Source organism: Nannobrachium achirus (genome assembly GCF_963921795.1).
Source record: "Nannobrachium achirus genome assembly, chromosome: 23".
Taxonomy (NCBI): Eukaryota; Metazoa; Chordata; class Actinopteri; order Myctophiformes; family Myctophidae; genus Nannobrachium; species Nannobrachium achirus.
This window is the reverse complement of record NC_137830.1, coordinates 22145613-22169342: the sequence shown is the minus strand read 5'-3', so window position 1 is coordinate 22169342 and position 23730 is coordinate 22145613. Positions and strand designations below refer to the sequence as shown.

At 42.3% G+C, this 23730-nt stretch overlaps 1 protein-coding gene across 4 annotated transcripts; it reads left to right on the top strand.

Moving 5' to 3' along the window:
* Positions 1-95: 95 nt before the first annotated feature.
* LOC308309223 (dynamin-1-like protein) lies at positions 96-21515 on the top strand (the record flags this gene model as incomplete). 4 transcript variants are annotated; one of them, XM_080754727.1, is made up of 19 exons in its annotated part: positions 96-197; positions 1829-1967; positions 3939-3985; positions 4158-4229; positions 4386-4472; positions 4633-4795; positions 5248-5368; positions 6017-6148; positions 7971-8177; positions 9028-9148; positions 10595-10750; positions 12826-12915; positions 13015-13107; positions 14769-14822; positions 15373-15453; positions 17361-17498; positions 19672-19781; positions 20153-20312; positions 21459-21515. In XM_080754727.1, 19 exons carry the CDS (start codon positions 96-98, stop codon positions 21513-21515), a joined length of 2130 nt encoding a protein of 709 aa, XP_080610853.1. The 4 variants fall into 4 exon arrangements, with proteins under 4 accessions (XP_080610853.1, XP_080610852.1, XP_080610855.1 ...); XM_080754726.1 differs by having other exon boundaries at positions 1829-1970; XM_080754729.1 differs by lacking the exon at positions 15373-15453 and having other exon boundaries at positions 1829-1970; positions 17382-17498.
* Between the last annotated feature and the right edge of the window lie 2215 nt (positions 21516-23730).

Below are 23730 nucleotides of genomic sequence, written 5' to 3'. Positions count from 1 at the left end.
ATGGTGTCTGTGGGACATTGAATGACTTTGGCTCCATCACCACCACACACACACTGAATTCATTCCGTTCGTCCGCGTTCTAAAACGTGTCGGACATGGAGGCTCTCATCCCCGTCATTAACAAGCTCCAGGATGTGTTCAACACGGTGGGAGCGGACATCATACAGCTGCCGCAGATAGCGGTCGTAGGGACCCAGGTAGAATAACCCCCACCTTGGCTTTATTCTATAAATGCATGCAAAGCTCTGTGGTAATGATAAAGCATCACTCGCTCTCTAGCCAGTTGTGTTGCCAGTTTGATTTGATCCTGACTTCAACTAATGCTGCTGTTCTTAATTCTTGACCTGCAGAGCTGTATGCTGAAATGTCACCAAATCCACCATCATTCCATGTTAGCTACTGTCATTGCACTGCCTGTCTCATGTGCATGCATTGCATCTCTTACATTGTTACATAATACATGTCATTGTCCCATTATTTTATACCATAAAACATAAGAAAATACTTAAAATACAAAAAAATATAACAATAACAATAAAAATAAAACATCATAATACCAATAGCCTAATCATTCATTATTATTATTATCAGCTTATTTAGCTATTTTTTATTTGTTTTTATTTATTTTTTGAAAATGTTCATGACATGGGTGGGTAGCATCTTTTTCCCAGGGGGCCATACTGCCTTCGATAAGTGAGTGAAGGGGCACAAACAATCCACTTCAATGCTGTATCAACTATTAAATGAGCCTATAAATGCATACAATATCATATCTAATTGGGTATGCACCACTCCATAGGTCACTGATAAAACACATTGCATTATGTTACATAGGCCTATACATATGGACTCAAGGTTGACTACTTCACTGTTACATTTTAAACATAAAACATTTGAGTACATTATGAGGAATGCATCATGGTGGGCCGGATGGAGATGCTTAAAGGGCTGGGTCCGGCCCTCTGGCCGTATGTTGCCCTTGTGTGCAGTGTACATAATATAGACTACTTAAACCACAGAACTAGTGAATCACTCACAACGTCACATCATGCAGAGCCCACTGCACTATGCCCTGGCAGACAGTGTGAGTGCTATATCCATCATTCAGTCCCTATGTTTAGATCCTCATTGCCAGCTTGCTTAAAATCAGGCCATCGCGTGAGGGCAAAGACAGGTGCAACCAACCACCCGTGTTGGATGGAGTAACATTAATATGTGGTATCAGTTTGACGTGAACAATGAATGTATGTACAGTACAGTATGTATGTATGTATAGCTTGACTAAGCACTGGTTCTCTCCACCCCCCCCCCCCCCCAAACAAACACACATCATTCTGGACTATACATAATTATAAAGAACATCTAATTTAACTACTCTATCTGACCAGGGGTTGTCAATATGTCCACAAAGACTTGGCCTTGTCCATGGCCAAATGTTAGATTTTCTTTTTTGCACAACATTATAATGTTCCCAAGTCTCCAGGTTTTCATCAGAATATGTTTGATACTGTGGCACATTAGGAGTCCACTAGTACTAGTAGTAGGTCCACTTTGTTCCATTTCTACACTCTCAGAGTTACAGACCTGTAATTGGTCATTCAGGGACAGATTCTTTTTTTTTTAATTGTTATTGTCCAGTCCACTCATTTTGTATGTCCGTTGTCCGTGGCAAAAATGGAATGTTGACCAAAATGTCCAGCACAAGCCAGCATGGTGATGACCCCTGAATCTGACTGTAAAACCTCAATCAGTGCTGCCAGGTCTGCTTTTCATATTGCGCATTTGGGATTTGTTGTTTTTGTTTTTTGTGTTAACTGTGTTTCTCCAGAGCAGTGGAAAGAGCTCGGTGTTGGAGAGCCTGGTGGGCAGGGACCTGCTGCCTCGCGGCACTGGCATCGTCACCAGGAGACCTCTCATCCTCCAGCTGGTGCACGTGGACCCCGGGGATGTCAGGAAGGGAGATGACAGTGGTGGGTATGGTTTAAACTAAAGCAGTGGTTCTCACATTTTTAGGATGTCAAGGACAACTAAATTGCTTTAATGTAAATGTATTTGACTGCGAGTGCAGACCCCCCATCTGAAAATATTTTGTGCCTGGGAACCCAAGAACAGAAGATTTGTGTAAAAAAATCTTCCAATACTTTTCGTTATTATTATTATTATTTTTTTTATGTATTACTTTTTATGTGTAACTTTGTTTTTGGACCAAAACGTCCCGGCAAGGCTTCTTACTTAGGGCCGATTCATACTCCACTTTTATAGCCAAATTTATTTTGGTTCGGCTCTGTCCAAACTACAATATGACGTCAGAGGTTCGGGGCGACGGGTACCGTCATTAATTCGGCTCTTGGGTGCCACAGAGATTTTGTGACTACCCGAACCAAACCAAAATAAATTCGGCTCTAAAAATGGAGTATGAATCGGCCCTAACTTTACGAATTGTTTATACCTCCTAATTTTAAGGCCACAACATGACTTGCTTCATCCACTGCCAAAGGATCTGCCTTTGAACTTTTTACCAGTGTTTGTTGTTCTACTGTATGCGGAGTCCAATGTTGTAAGACTGATTTATACTAAGGCTTACAATGGTTTCGCATGTGAGCAATAGCAGATCAAAAAGCTCACAATGTGCAGTGCACCTGTAGGTCTGCTATTGTCAGCATCCGACACAAATTAAATGGCATTGACTGTAATCTAACATAGACGGTCTCGACTCAAATGATGCGACAGCTGAACTGTCATGTACTTTCGGTGTCCCCCTCTGTGCTGCCTTTGTGTTTATGTCCCCTCTCTGCCCTTTGGGGACCATGACTGTTGTTGCACCACAAAAGTGATAATGTCACCGTCTCCTCAACTGCAGACCCCAGAGTGTGGAAAAACACTGAGCTTCATAGAGGTGCAATGACAAGGTGTTGTGGAGTTCTGCTTAGCTACTGTTCTAGCCTTCTAGTTCCACTCCTTTCCTGGATGTATACGCCTAGGTTTGTCACAATCATTACATTTTAGTTGGACGATTAATTGACTTACAAATAATTGTATTGTGTTTTTGGGATTGAACATCGGAACAACAACAACAACAACAACAACAACAACAACAACATCTGTTTTGCCATTTAGGCTTGTAAATAAAAATCGCATAAGGCCGATATTAGAATATACAAAGAAATGACTGGCAATGACACTGGTAACAATCTAAATAAATAATGTACTGTGGCCAAAACATGCCATATACATTTTATACTTTTTCTTTAGAATCGGCCTCAGGTCTAAACGGGTTATACAAAAAAAACGATTGTGATTACCGGTATCTCAAATAACTGCGATCAGGTGATAATGTAATCATTGTGACAGAGCTATCTGGTAATCTCCTTTCTTCTCCAATCTATAGTGACCTTCCATTAGTGTCCCATTAGGCTTCTGTTTAGACACCTCCGTTTACCCTACTCTAACCGTGGAGAGTAGCGTCATTTGAATCATGTTTTATTATTATAAACTATTGTATTGTATCGTTGCTGTTGGGCAAATACCTCCTATTTCCGTATTCTAACTTTTTACGTTTTTATCGTAAATCAATGCCCTACGTGATCAATGATCACTCTACAGCATCACACAAAAGCATCCAAAGTACCAGACTCGCAAGCTCGGAACCCGGCACGAAGCAGTGCGTTTTGATTGCTACGTTTAATACTTTTGAATTTGAATCCTTAAACGAAATAGTTTTGGGCATATGAGGTTTCCACCCTACAGAGATATTATATCCTACTTTTCATGTTAATACTATTTTCAGCTACAGCAGACATTTTAAATGAAAATACATGTTTAAGCATTTGCCAATAGCGCGATATACTATAATAATTAATTTGAGGAAATGTAAAACTGGTATATATTTAAATACGCATGCCCATGCAGCTCATTTTTGTTTTGTTTTTGTTTCATAGGTGAGGAAGGGGAGGCATGGGGCAAATTCCTACATACCAAAAACAAGGTATGCTTTTCTGTCATACCCACAGCTTCATGTTTAACTCACGTTAACTATATACCAGTGAGGGCGTTGCATGATAATGTCATACTCGTACAATGACAAATAAAGGCATTCTGATTCTGAACTGTGTGATTCTTGACTGTGTATTGCTTGTGTTTGACATGTACTTCTCCAGATCTACACAGATTTCAACGAAATCAGGCAAGAAATTGAAAATGAAACTGAGAGAATATCGGGAAATAATAAGGTGAGACTTTAGTAGGCTTGATGATACTAGTTGTGTCAGAGCTGTGTAATCGTTGTTGTCCATGTGACAAATTACTAAATATTGTGCTTCCCTAATCTCAATGGTTAGAACCGCACCGCACTCAACTTGTATGTGACTATGTGTGTGTGTTTGTAGGGGATCAGCGATGAGCCCATCCACCTGAAGATCTTCTCTCCTCATGTTGTCAACCTCACGCTGGTGGATCTGCCAGGGATTACCAAGGTAGGATCCCATACTATACCCACAACAGTATTCTGGCACATTATACCTGTTGACTATTCATGACTAAAGTATTTTATTTATACGTTTATTTGGGAGGGACACTCTTACTGTATGTTAGTGGGTAGTACAGTGACTTGAGTTACTTTCCACCACTGTGTAGGTGCCAGTGGGGGACCAGCCCAAGGACATAGAGCTTCAGATCAGGGAGCTGATCCTGAAGCATATCTCCAACCCCAACTGCATCATCCTGGCTGTGACAGCTGCCAACACAGACATGGCCACCTCCGAGGCCCTGAAGGTGGCCCGTGACGTCGACACCGACGGTACAGTATGACACTGACGACTTCTCAGATGAGAACATTTCTGTTGTTATGAATGCTAATTATTAAATTGCCGAGGAGAATTGAGGAGAATACTCTTCAATTCAAAAAGCAGCATTTCCCTGCCATTGAGGAGAATGTTCCTCAATTGGTCTTTTCTGTACAACTGAGATATGCAGGAACTCAGTTTCCCATGAGGCTTTGGGAGATGACGTCTTCAGGAAGTGATGAAGCCTCCATTGCCTTCAATATAAACCTCGGCAGAATCTGTCTTGAGTCATTAGCCAGACAGAGACACCTGCGTGCACCTTGACTTGCCAACATCGTTCCACATCCCCTTTCCCCTTCATTTAGAATTGTCAAGAGTTAAAGGCATTCGCACCACAACACATGCGTTATTTGCTGAGGAAACCGTCACGTACCGAGCCATCACGTGTGACTATTATGTATCCTAGGAAGGAGGACATTGGCTGTGGTGACCAAACTGGACTTGATGGACGCCGGCACAGATGCCATGGACGTACTGATGGGCCGGGTCATCCCTGTCAAGCTGGGTCTCATCGGGGTGGTGAACAGGTGGGTCACACCATGTCTTTCTCTTCAATTCTCTCAGATTCTCTCAACCTTCTTCATATCAGTGAGCCCCAAGTTTAATATGGATTAGGCCAGTCATTACCAAATGTTTCAGGTCAAGACACAAAAGAGAGATTATACTTAGATTCTTAAACATTTGTTTTCTAATGTATGGAATTTTTTTGAATTTTCTTTGATTTCGTCATGAAATTACTGAATCTTTAATAATAGTTTTTAATTCATGATTCATGAAAACTTATGTTTTTTGGGAATGTTTTATATTTATTCTATGATTAGAAAAGAAAATGTAGGAAACAAGATTTAGAGACCGATAAAAATGTGTCGGCGATTCACAAATGGGTCTTAACCCATTGTTTGTCGGTTTCAGTGCTCTTGGAGTTCTTTGAGCTCTGAGTCAAACAAATCTCTCATTGATTGAATTTTGAACTTGAATTCATTTCCAGTGTTACAGAACCAGGCAGCTGAAAGATTATTTTCACAAGAGAAATGTTTTGTTTTTTTCTCATTCTGTGCACTAACAATTAACCTTAAAGCTTTAATAAGGCATTCAAAAGGACTAAGATTTGTATTGAAGTTCGATCAAATACTTTCCAAGCCCCAACCCTGAATACCATGAGTCTGATCTTTCAGGAGCCAACTGGACATAAATAATAAGAAGTCTGTGGCTGACGCCATTCATGACGAACACGCATTTCTGCAGAAGAAATACCCATCTCTGGCCAACAGAAACGGAACCAAATACTTGGCTCGGACCCTGAACAGGTAATACTGTAAACATAGACATATCTGTAATGATTGCTGGCAAATCTGGCCGACATGGTGTGTGTATCAGACAGTGTGGTTGTCTCTACACCAGTGGTTCTAAAAACTATGCAATGCCAAGGAGCGTTGTTTAGACGGATGCTACAGTAGGTTCATTGTTTACCAGCTATTCTAGTTTCTTTGAGGCACCACGATGTTCTCTCTGCATTCTCCTTATGTGATCATTTAGCAGTTAGCAGGTTCCTAAACAATTAGCACAATTAATATGTAATTGAATTATGATGTCTTAAGTATTATTGTTCTAAATGTTGTTCTTGCTGTTCTATATACAGGCAAGCAGTTGAAGAAATTGCAGATTGAGACTTTAACCTTTGCCTTTTGAAATAATCAAGACTCTTAGGTTTTATGAATATGTATTCTATTGCTAGCTTGACCACTTCAAATACTCTCTTAAAATAAACAAATAACCAAACATAGCCAATCTAGAAGCACACGACACATTGCGCTGCGACATGTTGTGAGTTTGCACAGTAGACCGGTACTTTCAGTGTGCAACATGCTGAGTGAAGACATACCCCCACAACCACAACCTTTTCATAGGACCCCCATAACCTTTTCATATTCCATATCGTTTCATTGTTTGACAGCAAAATCATCAGTGTATTTTGGATTCATGTCAATTTGTGTTTTCAGATATTTAACCACTTGAACCGTCAATACTTAACTCACTGAACGCCATAAACGACCTTTACGTCTTTGATCTGTAGTGCCATAAACGCACTTTACGTCTTTTTAATTAATCAAAAGTTTTATCTTTCATACCATAATTGTAATTTCAAAAAAATCGCTCCAGAAGTTAGCCGTTAGCCTCCGTGACCGGAGCGCCACGACCGATTTGACTGTAGCACCGGTGAACACAGTCCGACGGGAAAACCGGTATAACCGAACATTGGTTCCGGCCGTTTTAATGTTAATCTTAAAACGTTCGTTTATACACTTTCCGTGCTTCCCAGACGAACTATAAGTACTCAAAAAACTCGAAAAAATAACGCGGTTCTAACCGTGCGATCAGAGCCCTTGATAGCGATCGCCAGGGCTCTGAAGTGTTATAGCATGTTAGCAAAAAGGCCTGGCCAAAATGTAAACAACTAGGCCCGGACCAAAAAAAAATGGACGTGTCTCTTCCTTCTTCTATTTGTCCATCAGATAGTAGGAGACCACCACCTGGTGGTTTTCAAAGGCCATTGCACTCTAGAGAACACACAGGCCCAATGACAGCATAAACATATGATGATGATCAAGACATCTTACACATGTTCTATTGAAGCCCAAATCTAATGATAGGATATATATTTTTTCCTTTGTAAGAGGGGTAGTGTGGCTTTCGATAGAAGCATAGATTTATATATGTAATTTAAGTACAAAATATGATTTTGGCCCCCATAAAAAGGTAAAATTAAACAAAATGGATGGCATCAGTTTTGTAGATTTTTAATAAAGGGTGGCATTCAGTGAGTTTTTAATAAACTTGACATTTCACTATGTACTTATTCTGCTCTTTTTCTCCTCTACACCAAACCTCTTTGCCGAAAATAGCCGATCTGTGAGCTTTTAGATCGGCTATCGGCTATTTTTGGCTAAAGTTCTCCGAATATGCATGGACCCACATAGGGTACAAGTTGTAAATATAAAAAAGGGGGGGGAAAAAATACGTTTCTATCACACAAAGATTTGGAGGACCCCCTGTAGTAACTCTGAGGACCCCCTAGGCATCCCCCTGTTGCTTTAATCCATGATAAACTTCCTAAATTGTGAACGCCAGGCTGCTGATGCATCACATCCGAGACTGCCTGCCCGAGCTGAAGACGCGCATCAACGTCCTGGCGGCTCAGTACCAGTCCCTGATGAGCAGCTACGGCGAGCCTGTGGAGGACCAGAGCGCCACGCTGCTGCAGCTCATCACCAAGTTTGCCGCCGAGTACTGCAACACCATCGAGGGCACCGCCAAGTACATCGAGACGACCGAGCTGTGAGTGGCACACTGTCTCTGATGGTGGAAGGCGGCCAACAGCGTTTTAATCTCAAGGACCTCACAGTTTGACTGTTGACAGGCGTTAGACCAGTGGTTCCCAAACCTTTTCAGGTCGAGACCCCAAAAGAGAAATTGGGACGTTTGCCCGCGACCCAATCTAGTGAAAACAGCCCATCTACGATCTCAGTGAGCTTGTAGATTGGTTATTTTCACTACTACTTAAAACATTTGTTTTCTAATTTATGGAATTTCTTCGATTTTTATTTTATTTATTAATGAAAAATCATAGCATCTTTTTAATATAATTCATGAAAAGCTTTTTGGTCTATGTTTTTTTTGGTCAATGTTTTGAAATAATAATAATTTTACAAAAGATGTAGGAAACAAAAAATTAAGGGACCCATAAAAATGTGTCCGCGACCCACAAATGGGCCCGGCCGGCCTCAGGTTGGGCCATGAGGCCATTTCTATTTGGAAGTCGTCCCGAATTTTAAACATGTTGCACAGAATCAAAACTAGCTTTTATCCACTTTCAGCTTGGCATCCCTGTTTTGGGCATGTTATAATATTGTCAAAAATTGTCAAAAATAAGTCAACATCTTTTCAAAGAAAAGTTTCATTTCAAACCAGACATACATGTTTTTGGCCACAGGATGGAGCTGTTTGTTGCATGAAATAGAAAATGAAACAGAACAAAGCATTTAATTTGACTTTGTCATTTAAAAATGTTGCGGGTTGTAAGTTGAAATGTAAGTACTTAAAAAGAAAAACTAAACAAAATAAAACAAATGGTCCCTTTGTTTTCACATCACAGCTATTAATGCAGGTGTGTTTCATCATGGTGCAGGTGTGGTGGAGCCCGGATTTGTTACATATTCCACGAGACGTTCGGCAGAACCTTGGAGTCTGTGGATCCACTGGGAGGACTCACTACCATAGACATACTGACAGCTATCAGGAACGCTACTGTGAGTTTACACACACACACACACACACACACACACACACACACACACACACACACACACACACACACACACACGTGTGTGTGGGGCGGCATAGGGGCGGCATAGCCCAGGGGTAGAGAAACCGTTATTAGAGCACGAAGGGTTCCCGAAGGGTTCCCAGTTCGAATCCGGGCTCCCCCTGAGTTAATGTCGAAGGGTCCTTCCTTGGGCAAGACTCTGAACCCCACATTGCTCCCGGTGAGCAGGTTGGTGCCTTGCATGGTTTCCCCTGCCACCGGTGTATGAATGTGTGCGTGAATGGGTGAATGTAATGCACAATCTCTGTAAAGCGCTTTGGATAAAAAGCGCTATATAAATGCACCATTTACCATTTACACACACCTGGCGTACCGACAGAATACCCTGCAGTCCTAAGATCCTAAGTTTGATACCCGTAACAGTCAGCTCTCATTTACAATGTCAACTGCTGTCTTGAAACATCACACTCTTGCTCTACTACCAGTAAGACTCCCTAATCGGGAGATAAGCGACCGTCAGGTAACATGTAGCCTATACACCAGGGGCCGTGGAGTGGAGCAGTAGCTTGTAGATCGGCTACTTTTGACTATTTTCCCATATTCTTTCCCCGGCGGCGTGGGGGTCCCCCTGGGTGCCGGCCCGTCTCTCCCGGTGGCTGGATGGCCGAGTTACAGCCTTTTTAGCGGGCTGCAGTGGCGGGGGGAGTGACAGACAGACTGACTGACGGACGGACTGATGGACTGACAGCCGGTGGAGGTTTTGATAGTAACTGCGACCTGACGGTCGCAATAAAGTCATTCTCAATAATGGCTACCCAGCAAAGCAAGGGTCTTCAATGTTTTTTATGCCAATTTAACTCATTCGCTGCTTTTTAAAAATGGCCACTTTCAGGCTGAACTGCCAAATTCTCCATTTACTGACATGTAATCCATAGTGAACTTGTCATGCAGGCCCATGCACAGATCATGCACCATTCACCGTTCACAGTTTCAAACAAAAGAATCCGCTTGGAAATCCGTTCAGGCATTCATGAGATGGCAGCCATCGTGTTTTCTTCAAATGTACCAGTAAACAAACATGGCTGCCATGTTTGAAAGATGGGGTTGGTCTGGGGGTCAAACATGCAATTTCGCGTTCATGATCATGCCTAGTAGATAGAAGGATGTAAAACATAAAATAAAAAAAACCTTTGCATCTTTTCCCCCCTACACCAAACCTCTTAGATCTGCTATTTTCGGCTAATGTTCCCCTCAGAAAAGAAATTCTAGGGTTCAAGTGGTTTTAAAAATTCCTATCAAGCAAACTGTTGGTGGCCTCCCCTGTAGTAACTCTGAGGACCCCCTATGGGTCACGGACCCCCTGTCAAAGACCCCCTGCAGCGAAGGACTGAAAGCAGTCTCTTGACACCCCACTCCCTTTCTGCGGCAGGGCCCCCGTCCGTCCCTGTTTGTCCCCGAGGTGTCCTTTGAGCTGCTGGTGAAGAAGCAGGTGAAGCGACTGGAGGAGCCCAGCCTGCGCTGTGTGGAGCTGGTGCACGAGGAGATGCAGAGGATCATCCAGCACTGCAGCAACTACAGCACGCAGGTGACTGACGTGACGTTCCCACTCTTTGTTTGAGTTCCATTACTCCACGTCATAACCACTTTAACCTTTATTTTATAATTTGGCTATTCAAAAAAAGAAAAAAGCAGCTCTTTGCATGGCAGCGAGTGCCGAGCTACGAGCTTGTAAATCTGCTATTTTTTGAAAAATCTTGAAAGTTTGTGCAAATCTTTGAATGTGTGTATTTTTAAAGCAAACATTTTTAACTCAAATCTCAAATCTCATAGCGTGGCACTCGGTGCAGCGTTGAAACGGCACATCTGCAGACAGCGCAAGCCCCAGACACACAAGCTCCCAAGAACAGGAGTGCTCCAACTTGTACTGTACACGAGCACATAGTAGCCTACTAGCCTACGTTCATTATACAGTGCCCCCCAGACCCCCGCACCAACACACTAACAGTGACCACCAAATGCATGCAACAACGGCCAGAGAACCCACATAGCAAACAGGTTTGGCCCAAATCCGGCTGTTATGGCCCACATCCGGCTGTTCTGGCCCAACTCCGGCTGAAATCCGGCAGGTCTGGCTGACTGTGGCTTGTGTGCCACACATCTCCAACAAGCCATCAGTACTCTCTACATCATAACAGCTGGGTTTCTCATAGTGAACTAGGGTGCCCAATAACACCAGTCCAGGGTGCCTCAGAATATTTTGATAATATTTAGAATGTATCAATATTACTTCAGTTAAACCAATTTAGACCCTCTAATGCCTCATGCTTGCTTTGTAAAACACCCGAGTTGCACTGTACTTGAGTTATATTTATACACCAACTCTCTTCACCAAAAATAGCCGATCTACAAGATCTTGTAGCATCTTGTAATGAGCTTGTAAATCTGCTACATTTGGTGAATATCCCCTTAGAATAGGGATGTTGGGGTTTAGTGATTGCTATTTGTCTACTCCCATGTTGATATGAGTATTAATATCAGTTTTAGGTAGATTTAGAACAAATACAAAATATGCGATTAATTGCGATTAATCGTGCGATTAACTATGGACACTCATGCGATTAATGGGATTAAAATTTTTAATCGACTGACAGCCCTATTATAAATATAACATCCTTGAATCCTTGTGCATAGATTAAATGCTCCCGTTTGTCATAAGCTGAAATGAATGTGATGTTTTGGCACAGACGGTAGCTCCCCCTCACCTCCCCAGAACCAGGGTTGCCAACATTGGACAGTCAGAATTCAGGAGATTCTTTGGGGATAGTTTGAGGGGGGCGTGTAACTCCACAAATGGGGGTCTTGAGGTCCTCCCCCCGAAACCTTTTAACAGAGTAGATGTATTCAGGAGTATGGCAGGAGATGGGGTAAAAATTCAGGAGACACCTGACAAATTTAGTGTTGGCAAGCCTGCCCCAGCACACAAGTGAAACTTTTTTTTGCCTTGATGAAAGCAAGGCAGCGACATACGGTACTTTCTGCCTTGACAATGAGAGGCATTAGTACTGAGATTTTCCTGAATATAAAAACGTTTTCTATTGCTAAAGAAAAATAAAAGGGAATCTTTTGGAACCATTTGCATGATTGCCAATTAGCCTAGTTAGAAATAATCAATTTCCTTTTAAGTGTATTACACAATAAATATTCAACGGAAGCTTTACTTAAGGTAGTGAAGTTATTTTCTTTGGTTACAATAATTTATTTATCAACCTTTCAACAAGAAACGTTTTGTTTTAACCAATCGCTTATCCTACCTTAAAATAAATACATAAATATTGCTAATCAAATCGCAATCGCAATATTAGTCAGAAAAATCGCAATTAGATATTTTCCCCAAATCGTGCAGCCCTACCTTGGTGTAAAAAAAACGTTTTCCATTAATCCAAGAAATACAGCACACAGGAGGTGACTGACATCCCTCCCTGTTGGTCCCTGCGCTTTTGACATTATGCCATGATTTTGTGAATGTAACCTTACTGCACCAATAATATTTGTGTCCTTGTAAGCTCTCCTTTGTGTGAACATAAATAAATGGTCAAAGTGTGTGCGTGTGTGTGTGTGCGTGTGTGTGTGTGTTTGTGTGTGTGTGCGTGTCGTTCACAGGAGTTGCAGAGGTTTCCCAAGCTCCACGAGGCCATAGTAGAGGTGGTCACCTCCCTCCTCAGAAAGAGACTGCCCATCACCAACGAGATGGTACCGTCACACCAGTCTCTTTAGTTTTATGTGTATGCCATAACACTCTGAGGCCTCGTCGCCCACCATAACCTGGTGTGTGTTTGTCCTGTTGTGTAGGTCCATAACCTGGTAGCCATTGAGCTGGCCTACATCAACACCAAACATCCGGACTTTGCAGACGCATGCGGTGTCATGAACAACAATATAGAGGTCTGTGCAAAGTACCATCGGAGACAGTGATTGTTAGGAGTAGATCCAAAAAGCTGCGAAATGTTGGGACCGTGCAACAGAAAGTCAACTTTCCTTTAGTGATTTGGTATTCTTGGTTGTGCAAAGATATTAGGGTCAAGGGTTAATAATGACCGAACAGTTGTGGAGTTTTATACTGACCATATGAAGATCCTGTAAGGATCGTTACTCAGTAAAGTGATCCTTTGCCTTGAAGACGGTGTGCGGGCTCTACCTTAAACCTTCCTACTTTAAATATTAGTTTCTTTCTTTGTCCTAACACCCACTGTTTATGCTTTATACAAAGATATTGATATCATAAAATAATGTAGCTCTTAACGCACAAAGAGTATTTTCCTTGACCCATGAAAGCTGTCAAAATGTATGTTTTAAAATTGGTATTGCAACAATTGTCTGTAATAAACGTGTTACTTATTTAAATTGAAGCTTTCACCAGTTACTTAAACAGTAATTGTTCATTTATCTATTTTAACTGAAAGTGTAGAAAATGTTAACCAAATGGACCCATTGTTACATTTTGAATGAAGGCACTCTGGGTTGTACTTTACATGGAAGCTATTTAGGCCGGGAGCCAATTCTGAAATTGGCACAAATTGGTACCACCCAAGGTGACCGTACATTTTTGACTTCCTACATGTCTCTAGTTTACATTTTGGTATGATAACCCTTTCTGAGACCCAGCTTAATTTATGTTATCAGCCGCTAGAGTCGGTCTCCCATCGACTTTCTATACAGGAGGAAAATACCCAGAAAAGTTTTTTTTTCTGGGTATTTAAGTGGGATGTGAGGGGTCTAACTAGGGGTTTGTCATGATGCTGAATCCATTGCAGGCATTTGTTTTGCACAAAAAACATTCCGTGGGCTAGAAATGGCCTCAGAAAACAATACACGTATGGGTGAGTATTCATGTTAGTTGGAGGCCTTAGGGTTTTTTTTTCTCGTGCTAATCAGTCTAAAAGTGCGAAATTTTGCACAGATGTAGCTCAGGGCATGCTCTAATGATTTAGCTAGGGCACCCGAGTCGGCGACCTTCGGGGTCACCACAGCACCCACAAAACTCTGAAAAGTGATGACTCATCACTTTTCATCACTAAAGTCGATGGGAGCCCAACTTGATTTGGCCGCTGTGGCGACCCCGAATGTCGCAGACTCGGGCGCCCTAGCTAAATCATTAGAGCATGCCCTGAGCTACATCTGTGCAAAATTTTGCACTTTTAGACTGATTAGCACGAGAAAAAAAATCCTAAGGCCTCCAGCTAACATGAATACTCACCCATACGTGTATTGTTTTCTGAGGCCATTTCTAGCCCACTGGATTCAGCATCATAACAAACCCCTAGTTAGACCCCTCACATCCCACTTAAATACCCAGAAAAAAAAAAATTCTGGGTATTTTCCTCCTGTATAGAAAGTCGATGGGAGACCGACTCTAGCGGCTGATAACATCAATTAAGCTGGGTCTCAGAAAGGGTTATCATACCAAAATGTAAACTAGAGACATGTAGGAAGTCAAAAATGTAAAAAACGTACGGTCACCTTGGGTGGTACCAATTTGTGCCAATTTCAGAATTGGCTCCCGGCCTAATTTGACGATGCCAACATGTGCTCTTGGTTCTCTGCAGGAGTCGAGGAGGAACAGGATGAGAGAGCTGCCTCCGTCAGTGCCCAGGGATAAGGTACTAACAACACATTACTATTATTACTACTAAACCACAATGAGAACATTTAAATGCCTCACATACACACAGAAACATAGTCGTTATTAAATGGTTCTTTTAAATGGTTCCACGAAGAACCATCACCTACTAAAGAACCGTTTTATGTTCCTCATAAGGTTCCAGAGAGCCATTTTATGTTCTTAAGTTCTTTGAGGAAACAGAAATGGTTCCTCAAGCTAAAACGGTTATTCTATGGCGTCACTCTGAAGGAGCAGTTTCTGTTCCAGATGGCACCTTTGTTTTTCTGTGTGTAGACTGTTTTCTGTCCGAGATGTCATCACACCTCCACAATTGTCACGTAAAATGTAATGAACAGACTTGCGCTTTGATGAAGAAGAGCACACATAACCCACTCCAAAGATGAGGGAACAAGTGGCTGGATGGAAGATGACGACAAATTACAGATGTCTCCTCTCTCTGGCCGAACTGGCCGACCTCCTTTTACTCCTTCCACGCTTGTTCTCAGCCCTCTTTCTGTCCATTCCTGCTGTCCTTTCTTTCTCGCTAGTCTGTTGGCAAAGGTCCGCTCTGCCCGGGTCTGGTGTCAGGCGAGCCCCCCGCCCCGGGAGCTGACATGGATTCTGCCAAGGTGGGCAGCTAGACTGGCTCAATGGCTCACTGCCTGGTGTCGGGGCATGGATTGGATCTGTTGATACTCGGGTGTTGGGCATGCTCTATGATTGGTGACAGTTTGGTGTGCTGATGCTGTGTGCTTGGCCTTGCCTTCCTTATTCAGCCTGTGTTGACTTGCATTAACTATCACTGTGTTCTCTGTACAGTCCGTCTCCCCAGTGTTCTGACCTCACCCGTTTTTAGACCCAAACAGTTAACCAAACTAATCAACAAAACAAAAATAGCTGATCTATAAGCTGTGAGCTTGTAGATATGTAGATATTCTACGTGAACTCTGCTGTTGTCCTTGGCTGAACTGTGATCACTGTTTAGACTGTGTTTTGTCCTTCAATGTCTCTCTGTATACTTGCCTGGTTGAATGCCGGTTGCACTAATAATTTTCATGATCCTGACGGACAAAGACTTCGCTCACTGGTGTTTATGTACTTGACCCGATACGCTGAATTTGCTAACCAGACACAAGCTGCTAGTGTCCCTTTGTCGTGTCTCACTCTGTAACCGTGTTTCACATTCCCATTACTAATATTGTGGGATGTTGGTATAATGGAAAACATTTAACTACTTTCAACCTGGTTGTCAATTTTTGCTTCTTATTTTTACCAGGCCTTAAGCAAAATAGCACTTTGGTAGACGTTTGGGTTGTGTACAGTCCATAGTTACTTTCTAACTAAATATTGGTGAGACATACAGTAGTTGCTCCATTGATTAGACATTGATTGTCCATAATAGTCTCTACACTTCAGAGTGAAACAGCTCTCAAAGTCACTCTTTAGCACATAAACAAAAGCAAATCAGTGATTCCCCCCCCCCCCCCCCCCCCCCCCCCCAGATAATTATTTCATAAGTCATAATCTACCCTGTGCAATTTGTGATTGAAGCAAAGCCAAACTTTTACTAAGGTGTGCGTTTGCTTTAAGTGGTTAATCGTTTTTAGAGATGGGACGTTCACGAACAAGTCTTTTGAACGGCCCTTTGAAATGAACGATGGGATCCGGTTCGCAGTAGGGAGCCGTTCCTTTTTTTGAGGAGGGGGAGTAAATTCTTTACTTAAGTAAAAGTATCAATACTGCAATGTAGAGATACTCTGCAACAAGTAGAAGTTCAGAATTAAAATGTACTTGAGTAAAAGTACAAAAGTATTGCTATCAAAATGTACTTAAAGTGCCAAATGTAGAAAGTACTCACAATGCAGAATATCCCATTTCGCAGATTTTCCAATGAATAAAATGTAGAAAAAATCATTTGAAAATAGCAGATCTGCAAGTTCACAATGTGTCAAGTTGCGACGCATTGTGAGCTTGTAGATCAGCTATTTTCAAATGGCGGAAATGTATATATGGCTGATTTGTAATTATAATCAAAATCTACAAAGTAACTAGTAACTAAAATTAGCCAGTCTTTTGAACGGCTCTTTGAAAGGAACGGATCCCAGAGATCCAGCTCACTTCAAAGAGCCATAAATCCCATCTCCAATCACTTTAAAGAGCCTGGGCATAGTTGAAAGCAATCAAAGAGTTCAGTATCAGCTGTGTGCATCAAGCTGCTTAAAAGAAAACATTTCTTTGAGTGAGAGGTTCCCAAACCTTTTTCCCTTGAGCTCCCCTTCTTGTATCTGACAAAGTTGAGACCACGCACGTTTTGCAGGCATTGTAACTACTTAGAAGCCATATGCTTATTTATTTTTTTGCTATTTCTTAAACATTTCTTTCCCAAACAACGTTAGTGCGCTGCGCAACATGTGGGAGTTGAACATGTGGGAGTTGGTTACCATCGCCCTTGTCCTCTTCTTGGTCATCATTCTGGTTATCGTGGTCATCATCATCCTCGTCGTCACGTACGATGATTGTCTGTGATGCTCTGCAGGCATCGGCAACAGGTCCCCAGGGTGAGCAGGGTGCTGACGCCACAGGGAACTGGAGGGGGATGCTGAAGAAGGGAGAGGAAGCCCCGTCCTCGGGCCCCGGGAGCCCGCTGAGAGGGGCTGTCAACCTGCTCGATGTGGTAAAACTCCTTAAAACCTCTTCACCCTTTAAGCAATTTTTCAACCTGGTGTCCCTGATTTTGGCATTTGATATGTTCTCCCATGTTTTTGTTTCTTAGATTTGTTTTTCTTCATCACAAATGTGCAGAATGTTATTTAGACCAGTGATTCCCAAACCTTTTTAGCTCACGACCCAAAAGAGAAATGTTGAAGTCGCCCCAGGACCCAAGCTAGTGAAAATAGCAGATCTACAAGCTCACAACACTACACGTTGTGAGCTTCTAGATTAGCTATTTTCAACACTTCTTAAACATTTTAGTCTAGTCTTTAATTGTTGATGAAATTGTCAATATGTTACGTCTTAGTTTTAGTCATCATCAGCTTACTTTTTGGAGCTGTGTGAAACACAGGCTCCCTATACGTGGCTTTGTGGGTCTGTCTGTGTGTCCGTATGTAGCCTGAACTTTCTAAACTTCGGCACGCTACTAGTCCCACAGTTTTGCCACCACACACTCGCGCCATATGTCAAATCGACCGGCTTACTCGGGAATAGTGGGCTAGTAACTTGCTAAGAGAAAGGTTCAATAGTTTAATTGATATTAATTTATTAGTGAATTAATTTTCCCCATTGACTTATAATGGCAATCGCAAAAACTCACATTCAATTATTTGTCTCTCGCAAACCATAGGGGCTAGAGTTTCAAGACTTGGAGAGGAGGTTCATAATGGTTTCAAGGATTAAATAAAAAATAATTGTTTAATTTGGCCGCATGGTGGCGCCATAACACCCCACTTTACGTTTTGGCCTGTAACTCTTGAACCGTAGGTTGGAAAATTAAAAATATTTTTTCCCTGGATTCCTTGGGTCATGACGCATCTCCCCATATAGGCCACGCCCATTTGCGCCATGATAGATTTTCCGCCATTTTGAATTTTCTTCAAAACACACTTTTTGCTCCTTTTCCTACATATTTTCTCCAAATGTCACAAAAATCGGTACACATGATCTATGGACTCATGCGATAAACATATTCAAAGGATATTTCGATAGTCCATACCGTTCTTCCGTAACAGGGTTCCAAAGTTAGCGGGAGGAGCCCGTTTTGTAAGAAGTAGCCATAAATCAGAAACGAAACATCCAGTCAACACCAAATTTTAACCACAAGTCACGGGTGGGATATTCAACAAATCCCCAAAAGCATTTCCAGTTCGACCCATAGGGGGCGGCAGGGCAGGCAACCACACTCGCAATTTCCCAAATTGCACATTTTCTAGTTAGTGTGGTTGCCCTAACAGGGCAACACACTATAGTTCTAGGGAAACTTTATTGGAGCTGTGTGAAACACAGGCTCCCTATACGTGGCTGTGTGGGTCTGTCTGTCTGTCTGTGTGTGTGTGTGTATGTAGCCTGAACTTCCTAAACTTCGGCACGCTACTAGTCCCACAGTTTTGCCACCACACACTCGCGCCATATGTCAAATCGACCGGCTTACTCGGGAATCGTGGGCTAGTAACTTGCTAAGAGAAAGGTTCAATAGTTTAATTGATATTAATTTATTAGTGAATTAATTTTCCCCATTGACTTATAATGGGAATCGCAAAAACTCACATTCAATTATTTGTCTCTCGCAAACCATAGGGGCTAGAGTTTCAAGACTTGGAGAGGAGGTTCATAATGATTTCAAGGATTAAATAAAAAATAATTGTGTCATTTGGCCGCATGGTGGCGCCATAACACCCCACTTTACGTTTTGGCCTGTAACTCTTGAACCGTAGGTCGGAAAATTAAAAATATGTTTTCCCTGGATTCCTTGGGTCATGACGCATCTCCCCATATAGGCCACGCCCATTTGCGCCATGATAGATTTTCCGCCATCTTGAATTTTCTCCAAAACACACTTTTTGCTCCTTTTCCTACATATTTTCTTCAAATGTCACAAAAATCGGTACACATGATCCACACACACACACACACACACACACACACACACACAGCTCCACTTCACACGGGTGTGATTTTTTATTTAGTTTTCGTCAGTGAAAAAAGGTATGTAGTCGAGGAACATTTTTCGTCATAGTTTGTCGACGTAATGAACACTGCCTAACTGGTTAGAAGCTTCTCGCTTGATGATTGGGTGTCCGTCTCTCCCAGCTATGGGTTTAATACAAGCTCTCCTCCCTGTCTCTCCATAGCCTGTACCTGTTGCCAGGAAACTGTCGTCACGGGAGCAGCGAGACTGTGAGGTCATCGAGCGGCTCATTAAGTCCTACTTCCTCATCGTCCGAAAGAACATTCAGGACAGGTACAGTACAGTACAGTACAGCACGTACCATGCATGGATCTATTTACATCTACTGGTGTGTTTTGTCGGTAGGGACTCCTGTAACGGCAACATCATACCAATGATTAGTCGTGAGCGATATAACTTCAAATCATCCACGTGCATTTTGTTTTTTATGTTTATTTTAATGATCAATCCATCGATTGTGTTCCAGATTGGATCAATGGGTTTAACAAAGGAAAAAGGATGACGTAACAATGAATGTTATAATATCAATAAAGTTGTAGTGTTTTCACAAAATATTTAGGAACCCACTTGCAACATCCTCGTGGCCCCGGGCCACAGGTTGGGTATTGCTGCCCTATATGAATTGAAATGGTCTCGTCCCTTAGCGTGCCCAAGGCGGTGATGCACTTCCTGGTGAACCACGTGAAGGACAGCCTCCAGAGCGAGCTGGTTGGTCAGCTCTACAAGTCCGGCCTCCTCAACGATCTGCTCACCGAATCAGAGGACATGGCTCAGAGACGCAAGGAGGCTGCAGACATGCTACAGGTACACTATAGCGCCTTCCAGACGGTACGCGGTCACAGCGGAGGCTCCCGCTTGGATCAGTGGGGACCACGCCACGGTCTCATGTGGACACAGAAACACAACCGCTCCGCGAGTAAACGCCGGGCAATGTTTTGCCTAGAAGCCGTTGTTGTTGTCCTCCTGCGCGCCAGCGCAAAAAAAAAAAAAGCTGACCACAATCCAGCTCTCGCCGCCCATGAGCGCATGCACGAACAAGCACGCGCGCGGGGAACGCAGCCGTTCGCCGCGCCGCACCTAAACTTCTCCGCGCGGCCCAAATAGCCGCCCGTCTCTGATTGAAAATGAATTACTAGGACAAGGCAACCGCCTTCCGTCTGAAACCCCCTTATCACTGTAACTCAGACCCTAGTGCTGCCTGTTGATGGCGTTACCAAAGTATCTTACAATAGATGCATCAAATCTCTGTACGGCTGACAGACTTCAAATTTGAAACCCGATGTCAAATCGGTCAGATAGGCGGTTGTCCTGAAAAAAAAAAAAAAAAAAAAAAAAAAAAACAGAAAAGGCTCTGGCTGTGGCCCAAATGAGACTATTGATTGCCATGGCAACCCCAGCCTAAAGGTTGATTTGGCAAATGTCCTACACCTGCCAAATTCCCCACACCTGTCATTTGATTAGTTAGTCAGTCTACTTTATACAGTCAGGCCCAGTCCACACGAAGCCGGGGATTTTCATAAACTGAGCTTTTAATGTGTTTTGAGGGGTTGACCACACGCAAGCACGTTTCTGGCTGTGTAAACAATGTTTTCCAAAATACTGGCTGGCCACAGTGGATATTTTTACATACGCTGTACTTTTTTAGTCTTGTGGAGTGGACACCATAAATTGAGTTTGTCTGGCAAAGTCACCTTTTGCGCCACAACAAGAAGAGGAAAGGTTGTGCTGTTGAGGAGGGAAATACAGTGGTGGCCAGTAGGGGGTGTGGGAAAGAATGAATTGCCATCACAACTAAATTGGGGCTAAAAAAGGGATGCAAAAATAACTGTCTACACTAAATAAAACAAAAATAGACAAGGAATGAACAGGTTAATCTTCCCAGTTCTGCATAGTTATCGGCTTGGTCACTAATGCCGTATTTCAATGTCATTTTGGTCCCTTGTTTTGCAGGCACTGCAGCGGGCCAGTCAGGTGATTGCTGAGATCAGGGAAACCCACCTGTGGTGAGAAACCCAACTCATCGGTCATCAGCTCTGACCACCATGCCTAACCCGACTGCACTCTGTCCATTTCAAATGCACTGGAATGGGTTATTATTGTTTCGTTTAATGTATAAGCACTGGTTCTCGATGTGGGGTTCGGGGTCCTTGAGGGGGTACCAGGGGGGGGGTCCCCTAGCTAAATTACTGAAAGGTTAGAGCAGCTCACAGATACACTTGCATTTGCCAATAGTACTGTAAATAATTTTGAAAATGCACAGCAAAGTTTGGAGGCATTTTTATTTTCTGCAACGGTCACGTTATTGTTTTGCTTTAATTATTTGAGATGGAAAAAAGAAAAAGGGCATGTCCCTTCTTATTGGAAATATTGTAATTTGTTCTGTGAATTATAATGCGTCGGTTAAGTTTTTGTCTTGTAGCATTGTAAGCAAGTACAAGTGGCCTTGTACATACGTTTTATTTGTCTTTTTTATTTGGTAAGCTGCTGTGGCCACACTGTATGATTAGTGTATAACAGAATAATCCAGTCACTGTGTTCCCACCACCAGGATATTTATTTATTGCCATTTCTTGAAGTGTCTTTTGTTATAAGTTGGAGCTGGAGTAGCTCGCCCATTGGTGGCATATCATTTTGTTTACGTAAGCTATGTGAAAGTTATGGTGCATTCTGTATTGTTTTCCCCAAACAATAAATGTATTTTATTGTCATGTTGCTGTTGTTTTGTTTTTTAAAGGGATTTAAAGAACTAAATCAGAGGTTTGTGAACAGAAGGTCTAGGGTTCAGCGCTGCTATGGAACATTTTCGCACTCAATCTAAACTCTTAAAGGTTAAGTATTCGCCAGGCCGAAAGGCATGGTCGAGAATATGTTTAGCACGCTGTCCGTCCGTGTGTGTCTGTCCATCTGTGTATAGATAATTTCCGGCACCATTAGGTCGTTCACAGGGACACTGCACACGACACAGAGCCCCAAGCTGATCTGCTTTTTCAGATGAGCAATGTTATAGCGCCACCAGGAGGTACATTTCTACAAAACACACACACATATATATATATATATATATATATATATATATATATATATATATACAGTATATTTTTTACCGTACTACAGATTTTGTCCAAATATCACGCTAATCGGTAAACAGTATATATGTTGAACACCGATAACGAGTCTTCACCTATAGAGGCTTCTACAAACTAATTTGTTGCTGAATTATATCTCCCATCTGGGCAAGAGTAGTAGACGGCATAATCCATGTTTTTAATTGGTACTGATAGCGTGTTATACATAACAACAGTATGGTTGGGAAGGCTGTTTTGCCCTCATCTAACCGAAAGCTAGACATTCTTTTAATTAAGAAATGTGAATTCATCGATCCAAGTGAGCAAACCTCTTTTTCTTATTTATTATTATAAATTTGTCAATGTGCTTAAGTTTACAATGTTTGTGACTGCTTGTTTAATGATTGATACCAGCCTCCATCTAAAGGAGGCACAGGCATGCAGCATGGAATATACACACAGCTGTGCACTATGGTATTTAATAATAACCACTAATAAAGCATAGTGTATTGTGTACACTGTATGTGGGACTGGAGTTTATCCACATGTAATGTACATTAAACATCTGGGGTAGAGAAACCGTCATTAGAACACGGAGGGTTCCCTAAGGGTTCCCAGTTCGATCCCTGGCTCCTCCAGAGTTAGTGGGGAAGAGTCCTTGAGCAAGACTCTGATCCCCTAACTGCTCCTGATGAGCAGGTTGGTGCCTTGCATGGTTTCCTCTGACATCAGTGTGTGAATGTGTGTGTGAATGGGTGAAATGTAATGCACAATCTCTGTACGGCTCCTTGGATAAAGATGGCGCTATATAAATGCACTATTCATTCTTTTATTTACGTTCCCAGTCTGTCTTTGGGGATGGAATTTCTAAAAGGGCTTTGGGGATAAAATATTGAAAATAGCAGACCTCCAAGCTCACAACACGTCGCGCCTGCGATGCGCTGTGAGCTTGGAGGTCGGCTAGCTTGGAGGTCGGCTATCTATTGTGATACCACAATGAACTAAGCATAATCAAGTGAATACTGGAGATGTGGCGTAACGGCATGGATTTCTACACAGAGGGCAATTCTTTCAACACAAGATGCTGCATTCAAGTTCAGGAGATTTTGGACAAGGCAATTCTCTTGAATGCTGCCTTTAGGTATGGCAGGGGTGTC